At 37.1% G+C, this 20,543-nt stretch overlaps 2 protein-coding genes across 9 annotated transcripts in view; one reads left to right on the top strand and one right to left on the bottom strand.

Moving 5' to 3' along the window:
• The window catches only part of LOC108653694 (uncharacterized), a 94,348-nt gene extending 79,350 nt beyond the window's left edge, over positions 1–14,998 (top strand). For 4 of the 8 annotated variants that reach the window (XM_089262675.1, XM_089262674.1, XM_089262673.1 and 1 more), the window contains 7 exons: positions 3,932–4,083; positions 4,403–4,544; positions 4,675–4,824; positions 9,777–9,944; positions 10,783–11,050; positions 11,104–11,249; positions 11,373–14,998. In XM_089262675.1, coding sequence (XP_089118801.1) covers positions 3,932–4,083; positions 4,403–4,544; positions 4,675–4,824; positions 9,777–9,944; positions 10,783–11,050; positions 11,104–11,249; positions 11,373–11,683 — 1,337 coding nt within the window. In that variant the 3' untranslated portion in view covers positions 11,684–14,998. The remainder of the gene's footprint in view (positions 1–3,931; positions 4,084–4,402; positions 4,545–4,674; positions 4,825–9,776; positions 9,945–10,782; positions 11,051–11,103; positions 11,250–11,372) is intronic. The other 4 variants (XM_089262677.1, XM_089262680.1, XM_030383508.2 and 1 more) reach the window with 3 other exon arrangements.
• LOC108653707 (C-type lectin 37Db) lies at positions 874–1,624 on the bottom strand. Its single transcript, XM_018104424.3, has one exon. The coding sequence runs from the start codon at positions 1,580–1,582 to the stop codon at positions 1,013–1,015; it is 570 nt and encodes a 189-aa protein (XP_017959913.1). The 5' UTR covers positions 1,583–1,624; the 3' UTR covers positions 874–1,012.
• Positions 14,999–20,543: the final 5,545 nt, after the last annotated feature.

The following is a 20,543-nucleotide window of genomic DNA, read 5'->3' as shown; positions in this document are numbered from 1 at the left end:
AGCAGAACCGCAATAAAAATCGCTGTAATTTTGCATACTGTCGCCCTGCTGCTCCTACACAGCTATATATATGTATATATAATGTATGTGTGTATGTGTGTTTTTTGCCATCGGCAAGAGCATATATATCCGTTGTATGTAATGGTTGTGTGTTTCTGCCAAGACGCTGTCGCGTTGCCATGCAATAATCCTTGCTTGCATTTCGTTGCCAATGAGTAAAGTTTTTTATGTTTTCCGAAGGGTGTAGCAGGAAGAGGGAAGTATGATAATCGATACCTCGATATCCGATACAGCTGAGAGGCAACCCTTACGCAATATTTCTCACACAGCAGCAGCAACAACAACAACAACCACACAAATAGAGAACCCACAAAGTAACACGCTTCATGGCGAAGCATGCAAAGTATTTCAAACAGCAAACGGATAAGCCCAACAGTATGCAATGTCGTCAATGCGAGCTATGTGAGCTATAAAGCATTGAGAGAGCTGTAAATAGAGGCTGAGCATAAAGATAGAGTAATTGGGGTGCAGGCCAGGGAGAGGGTGAGCTCGAGAGATAAATTATAAGATTGAACTAAGACTTAAAGAGGCTTACAATTGATCCAAGCTAAAAGCAGTGTCTATGGCATAGGCCCATATGCAATTCCTACACATATGTTGTCTTGTAATACTTTTATTGGGAATCTTATACCATTAGATGGCAAAATTCTTATATTAAAATCTTCAAATTCATAGCTTCAGATGCCTATATACATACATATGTGTTGAAATAGTTTTAGCAAAGGTCGTGTTCCTCGTGTTCTGATTCTCCGATCTATTCTATTAATCTTAGTTATGTTGTATATACCATTTGATAGTTTATACGATTCAACGTAGTAAACAACAAGTTTTTTATTAAAGCAAATTTATTTCTGTTTAACAATAATTCGAAGCCTTTTTCATTACAACAATGTTAAGATCTACATATGGGACTTTCTTCACCACAAATTTAGATAGTCCTACATTTCTATATTTAATTTCCAATCACTTGAACCGTTTCGTAGGCACTCGGCTTGAGGCAGATGCGTGTGGTCGCATTTTTGGCCGGCACCACTTCGCACACAGAAGCCGCCCATTCGGCGCAATTGCGAACCACCAGGCGATAGTTGGTGACGGATGTGGGGTTTCTAGTGCCACTGAGCATCAGGCAGTCGCCGCTTGTTGGCTTGGGCTGGCCTGTGGCCCAGGGTAGATAGCGCGCCTGCTGGCCGGTGCTCTGCCAATAGTAGACGCTGGAGCTGCCCAGCTTGGAGCCCGAGGTCCACAGCTCCAGGGTGAACTGCATGGTTTTATTTAGCCAATCGGTGACCAACTGCAATTCCTTATCACTGCTCAGGCTAAGCACTCCGGCGCCCTTGGTGCGGCAATTGCGATCGGCCTCGTACCAGTTGAACACATTGCCCACTCCAAGCAGACACTTCTCGCCCACCAGGGTGAAGTTCTTTGGACAGATGATGGCGCCAGCTGATTGGCTGCTAGCCATGTGCAGCTGGGTGCACGCCAGGGCCACAATGGCGAATATAATTAGTTGATGCCACAACATATTGCAAATGAATTTCGAATTCGTTAATAACTGACTAGCTGATGGATTTGCTGCTTATATAGTGCTTGCGGCTCTGCTTATCATTTGCTTTGGGCGATATGATAAGCAGGTTTCACTCTTGATTGACCCGTGTCTCATGCATAAGACTTTGTTATAAATAATTGCTTATCTATTGGCTATTGGGATCCCAGAAGACTTACCAGGAATCAGCTGATAAAACTTTGATAAAAAAAATCGAATAGTTGGCGATAAGAGAAAGTTTAATAATTTGAATGGGCAGCTATTTGCTTGCAGAGATAACTGTTTATATTTAGCTAATAGTCTTCTTGGATGACTCATGGCCGATAGAATGTCTTTGATTTCTGTGCTGTGAAGTTATTCGAGCAATTTTCGAATTGAATGTAATTTCCCGATTGCAATAATATTGCTAACGAAAGTTTCAGACCCACACACACACACACACAGAGAGAGAGAGAGAATTGTTTGTTGTTGGTGGAAGGAAAGTTTCAAGCTGTTCACACGAACGGACTCCGGCTGACTGATTGGGCGACAAGGTATTGAGCTGGACAAATGATGCTATGATAAATGAATGTGGGCCAAGTGGCCTTCACTTGCATTATAGATGAGCTGCAAAATTAGTTGAAGTTGTGCTGGGAGTTGGGCTTTCGCCTGGCATTTGTGCCTGCTGGGCCGACAAGCAATTTTATTTATTTGTTTTCAATCTGTTTGCTTGTTTGCCAGTTGGTTTGCTAATGTTTACACGAGCAAACAAAACTGGGTACTGCTGCCAGCCCAACCACCCATGACGAAAGCTCTCAGTCGTTGTCTGTCAATGTGCCACCAACAACAGCTGCAACAATAACAACAACAGCAACAGCAACAACAGCAACAGCAACAGCAACAACAACAACACCATCAATATCTACAGCCAACCGCAGTTGTCAATCGACAAATTGTGTCAATATTTGTTGCCTGTGACGTTGAGCCAAGTAGAGATTTAATTTCCTCTCATCGAGCACCGCTTGGTTATCCACTCAAATATATATACACTCACACACACATACACACGCATATCCATTCACACAGCGCCCGAGAGCAAAACAAAGAAGTCCGGAACTGCACTTAGCTGTCGCAAACGTACGTAAGTTTCGATAATTCACTCTGTAAACGTTGCTCAGACTCAGACTGTGCATTTGGCACAATTTTTGTGGTGAACAACCGTTATAGAATCTTCCCTGTCTCTTCGCTTTTGTTTTCTGTTTCTCTTGTTTGTTCGCTAATATTCACTAGCATTTACAAATTCCCAAGAGCAGAAAACATTTCCTAATAGCCATAACTAATTACAGACTAATATTACGCATACGCCAGGTGTTGCCAATTGAATTTCTTTTCATGTTGAAACTTTTGGCTAGTCAGCTAAAGCACAATAGGGCACGTACACTGAAAGAAAATGCGATGGCAAAGGTTGCATGAAATGTCTTAAAAATAAATACCATAATAAATATAATGATAAAAATATATACTTTAATAAATGTAATGATGAAGCTTTTTTTTTTCTCTCAGTGTTGTCTACATTTTGTGCAGAAAATTCATGAATATTTGTATTTATGAATATATGAAAATTTATGCAATAAATTGTGAGCATTAACTAAAAGTAAATATTTTTTAAATAATATTAATTAACTAAAAGTAAATATTTTTTAAATAATATTTAAAAAAATTTGTAAAAAAAATAAAAAATAATAATAATAATAAAAAATAAAAAATATGTTAAATATGTATAAAAATTAATTTTAAAAAATATTTATATAATAAAAAACACATTTTTTATTTTATTTATTTTTTTTATTTGGAATCTGTCTTATACTAAACAATAACTATCAATAGCCGGATGGTCTTAATTCCTAGCTCTACTTCAAAGGAAACTCACATTAAAATTTCCTAAATTAAAAACAAATTAATGCACAATTTTTTCGCTCAGTGTGGGCGGCTAATGAAATTTATGCAGAACAAAACGCTGATTTGGTCGGAAGCCGTAGCGATTAGTGGTGGATGAGGTGGCTGGTTGTTGGCTTCGGTGGTGCGACTGGGCGTAGCCATTGCCCAGCATCCACACCCAAAACGCCGCTGGTCATTCGACATTTGTATGCGGCAACCGTTTCGATTTGCGTGTAATCCAAAGTACAAACAAGCGTGCATATATTATAAGCTACTTTATATGAGATACACACACACACACACACACACACAGACACACGTATATATGTATATGTAACGAGATATAGATAGCTATATGTGGATATGGAGAAAGTATGTGCTACATGTATCGAGTACTTTTGCTATTTGCAGCCAAGCTGGACGGAGTTAAGACGTACATGCGCATGCGGCGTGTTCCGAATCATCTGCAGGTGAAGGTCATCAAATGGTTCGATTACCTGTGGCTCACGCAAAAGTGCTCAGACGAGGAGCGCGCCGTATCCTGTCTTCCTGATAAATTAAAGGTAAATAATCTGCCGTAGGTACAGTAGCCCTGCTCCTGCTGCTGCTGCTGCTCCAGCAGGAGTCGGCTGCTAGTTCTCTGTGCAAGCAGCTGCTGTGGCAACACGAATTGTCCATTTGGTGTGGCATGTTGTTGCCGGGCTTTCCTTTTACTTTCATTCTTCTTTTCTTTCCATTCCTTTTGTTTGTTCTGTTGTCCTTTAATGCTCTGTGTAACAGAGCCGAACCTCCCTCTCCCTCTCCCACTCTCGCTCTCTTAATACGGTTTCTGTTACTGTTGCTATATCTGTTTCTGTTTCTGTTTCTGTTTCTGTTTTGCAGGCTGAAATAGCAATTAACGTCCATTTAGATACACTTAAGCGGGTTGAGATTTTTCAAAATACCGAAGCGGGTTTCCTTTGCGAATTGGTGCTGCGACTGCGACCCGTACTCTTCTCTCCGGGCGATTACATTTGCCGCAAAGGTAACTGACCAGCGTATATACATACATACATACATATACAAATATATATATATTTATATTTCAAACTGAATAACTCTTTCGTTCTCTCTCTGCCTCTCTCTCTCTCTCTCACTCTCTCTGTGCTCTGCAGGCGAGGTGGGCAAGGAGATGTACATTGTGAATCGTGGACGATTACAGGTCGTCGCTGACAATGGCAAGACGGTGATGGCCTCGTTAAAGGCAGGTTCCTATTTCGGCGAAATTAGTATACTGAATATGGGCACCGCAGGTAAAGAACTTGGTAAATATCCCGTTTTAGTGCGACAGGCGGAACAATAGCAACAAATCAATTAAACAAACAAATCAATGAATTAACGTAACTACAACAACAACAACAACAAAATACATTGAACATCTACAGCAATTCACCATAAAACACACACAAACAGTTTTTTTATCAATAATTCCAAGTATACATGTTTCTTAGCTAAGTGTTTTTGCTCGTCTATATATATTCCATATATATATATATGTATACCTACCGATATACAAAACAAAAGTCCCCTCAATAGCAATAAATTCCTATGCACAATTCACTTTAAAGTGAGTCAACGCTCTTCAAGCGTTTCACTTAGTCGCACAACTAACTTATCTAACCCACGCACACCCATACTCATATTCATGCTCATGTTTATTCACACTCACACTCACACTCTTCCTCTCATCACATCCACTTTATCACTGTCTTCATTATTTCGCACATTAATTAATTAGTTTTACCCTCTTTGGCATAAAATTCAATGGAGCGCAACATCCGAATGAAATTAAAATAAATTCCCGTAAATATTTTCAAATTATTTTTAATTTATTTTATATATATGTATTTATTTTCAATTGTTTTTGCACACACTAACAGCGGGGGTCTTTAGCAATTGGTATGCTAGAGATTAAAAATATATATAAAGCAATATTTATTTCTCATTCATTATTTTCGTTAGTGATAAGCTTTATAGGCATAATTACCTTATTTTTGGCAAGCGATATAAGCTGTAAATTTGAAGTATTTTAGATATCTCAAAATAGGCTCTACTTCTCAGTTTAGACAAGTTTTGACAGTTTGTCAGCATCATTTGATAGTATATAGATATAACCTAATGGCTCTACGATCTTCTAAGATAATCTACCCTCTACTAATTTATATACCAACGATCTACTACTAAATATACTACAATTCACTACGACATACTACTTTATTTACTACGGTCTACTACTAAATATATTACGATCCACTACGACATACTACTATATTTACTACGGTGTACTACTAAATATACTACGATTCACTACAACATACTGCTATACTTACTATGATCTACTACTAAATATACTACGATTTACTACAACATACTACTATATTTACTACGGTCTACCACTAAATAATGTTACGATTCACTACAACATACTGCTATATTTACTAAGGTCTACTACTATATTTACTACGGTCTACTACTATATTTACTACGGTCTACTACTAAATATAATACGATCCACTACAACGTACTACTATATTTACTATGGTCTACTACTAAATATACTACTATTCACTACGGTCTACTACTATAGATACTACTAAATATTACCAAATTTAGGGCGATCTAATACTATATTGTATATATATATGTATATGCTACTATACACTACTATATACTACCATATTCTGTTTATATTACTATATACTACCATTTCCTATACCACCCATATACTACTATTTCATTGATTGACATAATCAGTTGTCCAAAGCGTTTTTCAATCAAATCTTGACCCTACTCAAGAATGTTTCACTGCAAATATGTGACTACTAATCCAGTCAAATCAAATCAAACAATTCTTATCAAGTCAACATGTGCGCCAGGTGTGCCAAATTAGGTGTTTGTATACAGTTTCGTGTTGCCCAGAGCAGAGCTACAAAGTCAAAGCTCGAAGCACGCACAGCTTAGCCTTTGAACTCTATGAGGCGTAGACGAGGTGTAACCAAGGGGCATCTAGCATATAATAGAATTGCCTTCCAATCACAGCTGAAAGGCAACAAAGGCTCAGTTAGTGTATTTAAACTTCGTCTAGTTTAGTAGTCATAGTTAAATTACATTTTAACATTGTTTTATTTAACTTTTTTTTATGTTTTGTTTTCATGCACTGTTGGCAGTAGTGCAAAACAATTTTTGTTTCCTTCGCATATTTTTTGCAGTTTTGTGCCGAAAAATTGTTTTCATAGCCCGCTCCTAAAAGTATGCAATGCGCTTTTATAGCAAACACACACACACACACACACATATTAACTTATTGTTGTCTCTTTTAAATGCCCTGCTGGCCGCACACAAAATTAATGAATGGCAAATGCAATTATTACACCTGCATGCACCACGTTTTATTGAGCTGCATACACAATATTTATATATACATATATATATATATATTGCATATAAATATATGTATATTGGCAAATTAAACAATTGCCATAGACTTCAATAAAATCGGCTTAAATCAGCAATAATAATGCGCAATTTATTGTCGATGTCAAAGTAAATTTTTATTCACATTCGCAAACCCAAAACCAAAATTCAAGTGGGCGCAATTTAAAGCCTTGTCACAATTGGCTAAAAGTGAACGCAAGTCGACCGTAAATTGCAGCGATAAGTCACGTGCTGGCAAATGTAAATATATGTATACATATATATGTATATATAAAATATATATGTATATGTAAAGAGCACTTATTTGTGTCATTTAATTAACAACAATGCACAAAATTAATCTTAGCGCCTGCATAACATGTGCCTATATGAGTCTCTCTCTCTCTCTCTCTCTCACACTTTGTCTATGTGTGTGTGTGGCAGGCATTGCATACTTGACTTGCAGCTGCCTAATTCGATTTGCAGCAGCAGCAGCACCAGCAACTGAGCAACTTAATTCTATTTGATAAAAGCCTGACAAAAGTTGAGTAAAACTTTTTGGTTCGTCTGGCTCAATTAGTTGTCGACTCCTGCTTGACAGACAATTGGCCAAGTTGCTGTCAAGCTGTTGTCACCTGCTGTTGCTGTTGCTGTTGCTGTTGCTGCCGTTGCGTCACTTGAGTCGAATCGTTTAGTTTACCTGCATGACTTGAGCGCTTTCATCAAACCCCATTCCCCCCACACACAATCCAATTAGTCCTTCCCATCTCTCTCTCTCTCTCTCTCTCACTCACTCAGTCTCTATGTCTCGTAGTTGTGATCGAATATTGTCTATTAAATTTATTTTTTTCTACTCAGCCCAACCACTGTCTCCATGCCTCTCTTAACTGTATCTGTGTGAGTCGTTGTTGTATTGCTTTGCCTGGCCGTAATTTAAACGTTTTGAATTGTGTTTTGAGAGTATTTTCAATTAAGTATACGCCCTGTTGTTGCCACAATTAAACATGCACCACACACACACACACAGAGACACCCACACGCACACCAATACAGACACACATATTTCTACTGAAATACTTTTCAAATTGCACGCCAACTTTTTCTATTCAATTACACTAAACAGTTAACAACATTTGCTACAACTTCACTGCAGCTTTAAGGTATTCCAAAATTTATGCATTCTGCATATAGTTTATGCAACAGTTTCGCTGAGGGCTTCCAGAGGCAGCTTCAAATTACGGAATTTTGATAAAGTTTACTAAAGTTGGAAATATTAGAAGTGTGGCAACGCCCAAACATCTTAAAATTCGTTCGTGTCAAAATTATAAACTTCTTAAGTAGATGGTGTCAAAAATAAATAGAAGTTATTAATATCAAGTTGATGCTTTGCTATAAATTATGTCAGACAAGGTGGCAACACTGTACACATTGTAAATATCTAACATGTACTTGAGCATGAACTTTCCATGTTAACTAGCTAATGCACTCTGTTCAATTGGCATTGTTTGTTATTTTTCAAGCAAAACTAGGTGGCAACGCTGGCTTTCATATAATAACGCGTATAGTTAATAATAGACAATTGTGCACTGTGCTTAAAATCGACGTTTTCAGATGATGCCATTATGGTTAGTGTTGATGCTTAGCTAATACCGAATTCGGCGTTGCCATATGTGCCTAAAATAAGGGGGCCACGATAAATTCTAATAGGTTCAAAGAATTTTAGTTTGTCAATCATGTTTATAGAAGCTACTCTCATAAAGTTCACATTTAACTACAGAATAGTTTCGACAAGGTGGCAACGCCATATTATATATTCTTACCAGCCATATATACTTTGAATTAAACACGATATTTATCTGTTCAGCATAGCTCAATATTAATAAATTGCAACCAGGTGGCAACGCTCTGCGGTGCAAATATTTAACAGCTAGTTAAGTGACAGTTCTAGCACTTTACCTAATGGAACTTACAACATTCTAATACAGATATTAACTCGCACTCTTAAGTGTCTAAAGAGTCTCCAAAGTAAAAGAGCAAAATGTAAATATTCTGCGCAAATAGTTACGTATTCAGATTGAAATTCTTGCTGAAAGAGCAACTCAGGAGCTGAGCAGGTCGCAGCCCGGCTGTCTAGCAGCTTCAAATTGTATGCCATAAAAAATGCAAAGCACAAATTTAGCTGTTGAGCTGAGTAAACTGTTGCTGTTATGGCTGCTCGCTGCTCGCTGCTTGATTGTAGCAAATGGTGGCCCCAACACGAGCGACAAACGAACCAACAGACAGACAGACATAGACATACACCTACATATACATCTTATCTATATGTATGTGTGTAGCACTTGTGCATCCAATAAATGCTCGCTCTGTGTGCAACTGTCAACCCAATTGCCCAACTTCCAATTTCCAATTGCAACAAACTGTCTTTCTATCTGAGTCCAATTCAACTGTGCAGCTTGCGACCAATTGCCTGCATACCTTTCTGGTTGGCATGCAATTTTAATGTGTGCATATGTACGTGTGTGTGTGTGTGTTGGTGTTAGTGTGTGTGTGCCTTTGTTTCTGTGTGCACTCAACAATAAGAACAACAGAGAACAACAGCAACAACAAGAACAATAACAAACGTAAAATACCTTTGGCAAGTTATTGATATTAAACTTTGTATGTCCCCCCCTTTACCCGCTCCTCTTGCGCCCTGCTGCTGCATTCTCTTCGATTGTTTTGTCGCGCGCAAACGTGCAACTTTGCCACATTTGCCAACCTAATGCAACTTGGCACATTGCGGCACTTGGCTGCCCTGCAACAGGCAACAGACGCACCGCCAGCGTCCGCTCCGTGGGCTACAGCGATCTGTTCGTGCTCAGCAAAAAGGACATGTGGGACGTGCTCAAGGAATATCCGGCGGCTCGCGTTCGCCTCGAATCGATAGCCGTCAAGCGTTTGGAGAAATACAAGAAGGCGCCACTGGAGAAAGGTAAGAGAAGAGCTCTCATCTCATCTCATCTCATCTAGTCATTAACTCGACCTGCAGCTGCTGCACAACTGCAGCAGAATCACAGTCCCAAAACAGCACACGCCCCGCTCGAAATTGAAACCAAATGAAATCAGTGCATGTCCCAGATACACTCAGAGAAAATTCCATGTGCTGCAAGAAGTGAAGAGGGAAACTTTGAAAAAAAAATATATATATATATTATTTACTTATAAAATAATTTAATTCAAATCAAAATTAAATTAAAGTAAACTTTTCTTATGAAAATGAATTTTAAATTAATAATTTAATAAGTAAAACGGATTTTAAAAACCAAAAAAAACTCACTGATAAATTTTTAATTTCCTTCAAGTATTAAAAATGATATGAGCATAAATATTTATTATATTCCATGCACCAAAATTAATTAATTAAATATAATTGAATATTCTCTAAATACTTTAGATTATTTAGAACTCGTAAAAAATCTATAAACAAAATTAAAAATTAAAAAAAAATATATATAAACAGAAAATACAAAAAAATATAAAAACAACATAATTTTAATTCTCTTTTTTTTTTTTGACATAAAAGTATTCAAATAAAAAATATATATTAATATTCAAATATGTTCTCCATCTAAGTGCAACTTGAAAACTTCACAAGTCTTCAAACAGCACTTTTCTCTGAGTGTATCGAAACGAATACGAATACGAATACGAAATACGATTTCCCCCTAATTCTGAATAACACAAATCGATTGTTTCTTTTGCTTTTCGTTGTTTCCCGACTTTTCCCCAAATTGTTTTGCGGTGTGAACGTTTTTGATTTTAAAACACAGTCAAATACTTTAATGTAGTTGCCATGGGCCGTTGCCAGTCAACGCCGGGACTGGTGGAGAGCTGCGGTCGCACCACTTTGGAGGACATGTGGCTGCCTCCCGCTGCCGGCAATATGCTGCATCATGTGCAGCAACATCAGCAGCAACAGCAACAGCAGCAGCAGCAGCAACAACAACAGCAACAGCAGCAGCAACAGCAACAACAGCAGCAGCAGCAACAGCAGCAGCAGCAACAACAGCAGCAGCTGTCCCATTCACATGGCTACAGGTGAGTCTTGATTGTTGCCCTGTCGCTGCGTATTCCACACTGAATGCTTGCAGTCCACGCAGCTATACGGAGCATTTGGTGCGTGCCACCGACTCGCCGCGTTCGATTAGTCCCAGCGCACACGGCTCCGAGGAGAGGCCAAGGAGTCGCGCCACCTCGCACCACTCAATGCGGCCGCAGTCGCAGCCGAGTCATACAGGTAAGCCAACATGGAAGCCCACACCACTACCACTCAGCATTCACTCATGCCAATCACTATCTATTTCGCTCTCCCCCGCTCTCTCTCTTTCTCTCCCTCTCTATTTGTCTCTGTCGCCCCCAGGTCACATTTGCGATTCGAGCTCGCAGCTGGAATGCTATGGCGGCGGCGTGGGTGGCGCTGGCGGTGGCACCACACCGCTGCTCGGCTCCCATGAGGCGCTCGAGGATGAGATTAAGCGGCTGAGAGAACGTCTGCATACCGTTGAGTCGGAGAATCAGGCTCTGAACACTAAGCTCTCGCAGCAGCAATGGGACCTGGAGAATCGTCTGGCTGAGATTGAAATGCAAATCTGTGGCGTTTCGTCCACGTCCAGCGTGGATCCAGAGAATGAGGCCGAGGAGCTGGAACGGAATCGCGAGAGTATCATATAACACGGGAGCGTGCTGCCCCATCAGCATCAGCCGATCGGTATGGTGTACATATCATGTTCCTCATGACTCCATGATTCATACAAGAAAATCGAAATCGAAAACGAAATCGAAATCGAAAGAAACCAAAAAATAATCCATACAATATATATATTATATATATATATTTGAGAATGGGGCGTGGAGCAGCCGCCCGCAACGAAATGCGCCTCATATGAATTTGCATCATACTCTCTGTCTCTGTCTCTATCTCTCTGTCTCTCTCTTTTGCTCTCTCAAACTCACAGTGTTTGTGTGTGTCACGCCCCCATACGCCCACAATATGTTGTACATGTGTGTGTTTTATACTCTTTCTATATCTCTATGTGTGTATGTGTGTGTGTGCGTATGTGTGTGTGATTGTTGTGCATGCGGTTGAAATATTGCCAAATTGCCTTACTAACCAACTGACCCCGACGCGAACAGGAGCAGCAGCTGCTAGCACTAGCAACAGCCACACAACGAGGGAGGAGCAACAGGAGCAACTGCGACTGCAACACCAGCAGGAGCAGGAGCAGGAGCTGCAGCAGCAGCAGCAGCAGCATGAGCAGCGACTGCTGCGACTGCAACAAACTGGTCAAATCTTGCGACGCATGCAACGCGCCAGCAACAATGCAACACAAACAACAACACACAACAACAACAACAACGGCAACAACAAATATTGCTCGCTGTAGTACAAAAGAGAAATGAGATGGCAGTTTGGAGAAACTAGAAGAGACAAAAGAGCGCAAAGTGCTGGCAAAAAAAAAAAAACAAAGGCCATTCACCACTCACCCCCCTTTCCCTCTCCCACTAAAAGGGCACTGCCACTAAGGTCTGCATAGGTCAATGCAATATGTACATAAATCTAATATCTACAAAATAATTCTAATAACCATGAAACTAAATTGCAAATTCAAAACCAAAAAGACAAACCTAAACTTAAGCTAAGATTAAAACGATTAAATTAGTCGAAATCGGAAAAGCTTTAATAGATATTCCGATAAGCAGCTCATGGAGTCAAGCCATATAAACTGTTATTTAACAGCTCTAGCTGTAATCCTCTGTCTCACTCTCTCTCTCTATCTATCTATCTATCTATCTCTAATTATATAAATATATATACGAACCTAAAACTTTTTGCCATACACACTTACATTATACGCATAGAGTATATAGCATCATTAGGGTTTTGTTTGAACTTCGCTAATTTTAATAATTAGATAAACAAATAAAAAGTAAAAAAAAAAAACATTATTAATCCATTGCGCATTGTATGTAATTTGCATTGTAAATATTATCTTTCTAAGGATTCAATTAGAAAATATCAAAATGAAAAAAAAATGGAGAAAAAAAAACTAAAAATAATTAACTTGAAAAGACACAAAAACACACAAAACACACACAAATAACGGTAATTACTATACAAATAATTTAATTAAAAATTGAAATTAACATGAATAATTAGCGTAATGTAATATTTGCTAATTGTAATTTGAGAAACAACAAAAAATTTACTAGATGTGTATATGGGAAACGATTTACTTTAAAAAATTGAAAATAATATTTAATGAAGAAAAAATGAAAGACAAAAAACACAAAAAAAAACATGCAAAATATTTGTACTATTGGAAAAGAACTGCCACAGCATACAACAGACATCACAAAAAGAAAAAAAGAAGAAGAAAAAACATACACATAAATTACATTTAAAAAATAATAATAAAAAAAAAATAAAACAATAGTTAAATAGAGAGAATAAAGAAGCAGTCGAAGAACTTTTAATGCAATATTATATTGTACTACTATATTAGTAAATATTATATGTAATATGGCATTGGGTATAAAATTATATATTGAATATAATATATAATAAATGATATATATATATAGTTACTCTTAACTGAAAGATCTAAATGTATTGTAATGTTAGTTAGTTGCCAAGCTATAAAACGAATGCTGAAAATCACATTTGAGTTAAGATGAGACAAAGATGCTGATGATGTTGAAATGACGATGATGATGATGCTGTAGAGTAAGTTCTGTAGCAGAACTAAGCGATGATTTTTGGTAAACCCATAATATGGGAACGCACTGCAGGCTTAAGTGATCGAAGACCGAAGAATTTAGATATATAACAAAAGAAAAACAAAACAGAAACCGAAAATGAAATGAAATGAAATGAAAATGAAAGAATTCTAGATATAACTTAATTAGTTACCAATTAGATCTGTACAAGAGAAGACCAAAAATAATATTTCAGACAAATGTTCTGTATCAACACACACACACACACACACACACACCTTTCTACACTACACACTCAAATCGAAAAGTAATAATAATTACGAGTATATACGAAAAACCAAATGAAACTAGGCTACTAAATTAAGTGTATCAATGATTGATTGATTGATTGATTGAGTGTCTATAAGCCGCTAGTTAATGTGCTATTTGTCGCTCCGACTGTGAGCAAAAATCCCATAAAAAAAAGACCTAAAAACCAACACAAGAAAATCTTAATTGAAAACTTCATGCTGCTGGATGGAAATTCCATATGAAACACAAAATTCATTTTGTTAGCATTTTCTCTTAGATTTTTTCCACTAATTTACTTAAAAAACCATAAATAAAGCTATAACAAAATTTACAAAATTCCTTTTCATAGTTTAATACCTAATTGCATTTCGAAGCATTATTGCGATTTATTATTATAGAAATCAAAAGCCAAAAAAAGAAAATAAAAAAAGTTTATTCATTAATATGCCTACATTAAATAATTACAATAAACATAAAAAATGGGGTTTCATCTAAGACAAAAAAAAAAAAAAAACAAAGTAATTAAATGAAAATGAGACAAAAACTATAAACAAACATAAAGAAATTGTTGAAGATTTTTTGATTTTTTAGTTAGCCAAGTGAGAGAAAGAGAACGTTATTTAATAATATTATATGGAACGAAACTTATTGCTTCTTAGCGTAGCACACATAAGACAAGAGCATATATAATTCAAATATGTAACTTACGCCTTTCGGTAGTTTTTGTTGTGTTTTGATCGGCTTTGAGTTAACCTCAGGATTCTTTTGTTATGCCATTTGTTAGGGGATCGCAGGGATGGTATGGGACTGGGGAGGGAGGGTTAAGGAAAGAGAAGAAACTACATCGATTTGGTTGTGTTGTTGCTAATTATAATAGAAGAAATATTTGGATCGTAGAACTTCACAGCTGCGAGATGTGCTAAATAAGTTTATGAATTCAATAAATAAATTAAAAAAAAAAAAAAACAAATATAAAAATTTATAGCTTTATTTTGTGACTATAAATTAATTAATTAATTTATAAGGTTATACAATAAATTAATTCAGCATGACTTCATTCATAAAACAAAACCAAAATTAATAAAAAATAAAAACACAAAAAAAAAATATAATATAAGAACAGCAGTGAAAAGAAGACAAAGCAAAATCATAACTAAAAATCGAAAAAGTCGAGAAGACAAGTGAAAACAAATTAATGGCATTTTTTAATGATAATATTCAGAGCAGCGCCGATTTGCAGCAAGTGAATCGAGCTTATCTTAAAAACACCTGTATACCCGAAATAATAATGTACTTATGATCGTTCACTTCGATCATATATATATACATCTATATATATAAACAAACAACAGCATTTTAAAGCCGTGTGTGTGTTTAGCCACAAGCCAAAAACAAAACCAAAAACAAAACAAAACAAAACAAACAACTGCAAGGGTAACAAACGAACAACAAAACAAAATACACAACAAAAAACACTAAAAAAATACAAAAATAAAATCAAAACAAAACAAAAGAAGAGAAAAAAGAAATTCTTGAGAAATGAAAGAAAACTTATTGTTTGGACTTATTACGAGCTAGGGCTGGCACTAAGGGTAAGTAAGGGACGGGGTAGGGTTAATAGCTCAAGCTGCGTTTTACGTTTTTTTTTTTATTTTTTATAATCAATAACTTTTGAAATAAGCCGCAGCGAGTCAACAAATTGTTCAATTACGAGCAGAGAAAAACCACAAAGTCATCAATAATTAACGTGAAGTCCATTAAAATAGAGTGGGAAAATCAAATAAGAGCACGCGAGTCGGCTGTGAGCGACTGCGCAATGCTCGCTGGCAGTGTGAAAGAGAGAGAGAGACTTTATAAGAATGCCAGCAGCGAATACACTCAGTGGTAAGTAAAAAAGAAAAGTAAGTAAAGTCGAATTTCTCTGAAGAAGCTAAATTTGAAGAATGAGAATCTTAATAATCCGAATCTGACTAATCTGAAGAATTCATTTTGATTTTTAGTGTAAGATATATTATTATCTGAGAACTAAAAGTCAATAGATGATTGATCCAGCCCCTCTGTTAAATTTAACAAAAAGCTATTCAATTTACAATATTACCAGAGATATGGTACTATAAAGTCTTCGTCAAATCTAAAGAATGTATATGTATATCTGCTTAACAAATCTCAAATATGATATACCCAAGTAAAAATTTATCACAAACTGATCTCATCTCAACTCATATATTTATCTTAAACCCATCCACTCAAATACCCCTTCCAAAACTGCGCCACATACTCCCTCTATCCACTACCTGAGCGAGCATCAGACATGAGAGAGATACAACAAAATATTTCAGAACAGACCAAAATGCGTTTCATAAACGGAAACGCCACGAAAACCACTCGCCACTCTGAGCTCTCAGCGCTCAGGTCTGTAGTGAGGCAACGGCAACTGGTAACTGCTAAAGGCGAATGGAGAGCCCAAAACAAAAGCGCAAAAGCAAAGCAGTTAAGCAAAACAAGCCAAGATCGCGAATCGTGGAATGAGACGATGACGATGACGTCCAAAAGTGGCGCTTCCAAAGCTTTGCGCTGCACTGGAAACAACTTGGCTTAAAGCGTGTCTAAGCCAGTCTCATTCAGTCGTTGTGAGCAGCTCGTGCGCGCTGGACGTGTTTATTTTTGATCACACCAAGCTACAAAGTAAAACGAAAATTAAGACCTAACAACAAAAACAATAACAACAGCTAAAAAACGAGGCAATAAAAAGCCCGCAACGAGAGCCAAGTGTAAGAAGAGGCGCAAGCAAACGAAGCGAACAAGTGCTAAAAAAAAAACATGCAAACAAAACAAATAAAAAATGAAAATGAAAAATATAAAAAGCTAACGAGAAATGCTATAAAAAAAATATGCCGCTTGACTCTTGGGCCAAAGCAAAACTTCCTAACCATAAAACTAAAACGAAAAAGAGAATATCTTTAACGAAAATCTAAAAAAAAAAGTGCACGCATTCCGCCAACACAAATATTAATGCATAACTCTGCGCTTGACTGTTTTGGCTTTTGGCCAAGTTTAAAGCGAATTCCCAGCATGCCTAGCGTGCTGTTCTAATTTTCAGGCATATATTAGCGCTACACATATGGGTTTAGCTATATATATGTATTCTATAGTCATGTTGGGCACGTGAAGCTCGGAGCCGTGTGAACCAAAAGCAACGGCATTCACGATATTATAAAACATAATATCAGTTCACAATAGTTGTTAGGGGGCGTGCAAATATCAAAAGTCGAGCGAGCGTGCGGGCGTTGTCTTCAAATACATACAGACATACATATATACATGACTATGTATGTATGTATGCATGTACGTTGTCTATCTATAACTTAGCTGTATTTGCATTTTCTTGGCCCATTACGTAATGCCGCTAGACGACGCGCAAAATAATACAAGAAAAAAAAAACCGAAAGTTATTTGTTGCTGTTGGAATCTTTATCTAAATCTGGTTTTTCGATTGGTTTTTAGTTGTAGCCGTTTTTAGTTTCCTTCTCGCGGCTCGTGTTGGCCCGCATTCGGTTGCAGTTAGTTAATGGTAATTGGGCTGTTATGGGCTGCCTAGCACGCAGTTAGACGTCATTGTTGTTGTTGCTTTAAGTGGCTTCCCTCCCTAAAAAAAAAAAAAAAACAAAAGTCGAGTGTGTGTGGAAAATAATGAGCAAAAATTAAAATTTCAAAAAGAACAAAAACAAACCCAAGAAAAAAGCAGAAAGAGTACAATAGAACACACTCGCGGCTGCGCTTTGGTGACGTCTAACGGCATAAATCAAATGACTGAAGACACAAACTTGAAGCGCGCCTCAAGTGTGCTCACTGCATACATACATGTATATATTCGTGTGTGTGTGTGCCTATTCTTTATTCTATTTATGAACAGCTATAAATGCACACCCCAAATAAAGCGAATAAAAATAATAGTAATAAAAATAAATAAAATATAAAACGCTCGTTTGCAAACAATCCATAGGAAGCGCAACGTTAATGAGCTGCCACATTGGCTCAAGGCGTGTCCGCTAGCTAAAATTTATAGATAAATAATGGCTACATAGCCAATTGAGATAGCATTTAGCCACATGCCAAAAGCTGAAGCAAGAGCGTACAAGGCGATTTCATAAATTAATAATATGAATATCGTGCAAAGTCAGTGATAATTATAGCTAAATTTATTGGCTTTTGAAATCTATGAAATATTTAAACAATTTTTTGGTAGATGAAAGAGTAAATTGCTGATGGATTTATGTGCCTTATATGTAAACAGAAAGAGTTAAAAGCGTGTGCAGTATATAATTTGTATACCATGTAATATATCAACATGAGCTTAAGAGAAATGCAATTCGATTCGCATATTAACAGACTATTAACAGCTGTAAGTGGCAGCTACACTGGATGCTTTCGTAGAGTCGGTTTATTGTGAGCTAATACAATTGATTATATATACATATATATGATATATTATAGCTAATTTTCTATTCTCTGTCAGGTCGAATATGACTAGAATCATATAATAGCACTCCTCAACAGAGTTAAGGCTTGAATGGGACCTATATATAGTTTAGAGTTTAACATGCCTTTAACATCACAAAGCAACGTTATTCCCGCCTACCATGAAAGCATTAAAATCGATTCTATTATACTTCTAACGTCATTTAAAGTTAAATAACTCTGTAAAAGCGCTGTTATCTTGATAGAAAATTATCAGTCACCATTTTCGTCATAAATGAAGCTTAACCAACTAGTTAATATGATAACATTTAGACTAAAACGCCCCACGTGCTCTTCACCTGGCACGCCTTTTATAAATTGCTTTTTAAACATGTTAATTCCATGTTAACTATCTGCAAAATTCATAAACATAATTCTAATGAAAGTAATTTAAGCACAAGCAACCATTGGCAATAAAAACCTCAGCCAAAGGGTGCCAAAGCAACTTCCTGCATATAAACCAGGTTTTTCATATGATTAAAATCAGGTTTGACTAAAACCTGCATACCACACCACATAGTAGTAGAAAACACACAACGCGGCAACTTCATTCATAATTTGCAATGAAAATATTTTCAGTCTTGGATACCTACACATATTTCCATTTAGTTCACATTCTTTAGCCTAGATTTGGACAACTATCAATTACTTGCCTTAAATAGTTTTCTTTGAAGTGTAACTGAGATATTTCTATGTCAAGCACTATTCTGCTCCGTTGAGTGTTCTTTCCGACATGCATAAAAATAAAATAAAAACTGAAAAATAAGTTCAGCTCTTTCTGGCTTTTAGGCATTAATTACTCGAATCAACTTCTAGCCCACACAAGAGCAATTATTATAATTCTCGAGTGACTTCCCCCTTCGCACACGCACACGAGTTAAAACAGATATGAAAAAAATGTCGTAACTTACAGTTTTATCTTGCTGTTGTGTGTGTGTGTTTTTTTTAGTTTTCACACTACTAAAGTCATTCACAATTCAATGCGCATTTGTTGCTCACTTTGGCTTTGGCTTTGGCGCAAATCAAACTTGAAAGGTCGCCCACGCTTAGAACGAGGCGTTGAACCAGCAGCAGCTCCACAGCACCACCAGGTGGGTGTGCGAGTGTGGGTGTTTGGGCAAGGCAAATTTCGGACAGGCAAATATCGAATCGAATCGAATCGAAACGTATCGACAAAAATGCCAGAGAATGACAAAAAAAAAAAAACAGAGAGAGAAAAACTACCCACACAGGCAGCAGGCGAAATTATCGCAAAATAATGTACAAATTTAGTGACTTGATCTAAAGTACATAAACATATATTTGTATAGCTTACGTAATGTAGATGGCATGCGGCCCTAAAACTAAAACTGGGCGTGTCGAACGAGATGAGAAAAAAACGTACTGTTTCGGCACAAACAAGCCGCTCGACTCGGCTCAGTCACGTTAAAGATGTTAACAAAAAGCAACAACAACAACAATGACAACAACCACAGCAACAACAACAACGACGTCAGCCAAATGAGGCAACTTAAGTCAAACACTTTCGTTGACTGTTTGCTCTCTTGACCAACTGTGCAAATAGCTGGCTTCGCCTCAACTATGAGCTGGCTGTTAGAGTGGAAGTTAAAAGTTAAAGTCTCTCTGTGCTCATTCCCATGACCTTGCAAATAAAGTCCCAGTTGCAAAGAAACACAACAGCAGCAACAACAATGAAATATAAATACAAATTAAATATGACTCGATTTAGAACGCGTGCTCATTAACAGCAACTAATTACGGCCAGGTTCATTGCCAATGCCAATTGCAATGATATGACATCAGAAACAACAAGAACAACAACAACAACAGCTCGCAATTGACTTCAATTTCAGTCACATATAGTATATCTATATATGTATGTGTATGCATATCTCTACTACATTCCTCATTTACTGCCAGTACATAAATCCATAACTCATTTCGCTGGCGGCCTTACTAAAGCGTTTCTAACAGCCCCTGTTGACCGTTTGCTCATATGGAATTC

This window comes from Drosophila navojoa, chromosome 5 (genome assembly GCF_054131105.1).
Source record: "Drosophila navojoa isolate 15081-1374.11 chromosome 5, UAZ_NAV_1.0, whole genome shotgun sequence".
NCBI classification, from domain to species: Eukaryota; Metazoa; Arthropoda; class Insecta; order Diptera; family Drosophilidae; genus Drosophila; species Drosophila navojoa.
The sequence above is the reverse complement of the archived record's forward strand: the minus strand, read 5'-3'. Positions and strand labels throughout refer to the sequence as shown.

Coding starts and splice junctions, on each gene's coding strand:
- LOC108653707 (XM_018104424.3), bottom strand. CDS start 1,582: ATGTTGTGGCATCAACTAATTATATTCGCCATTGTGGCCCTGGCGTGC.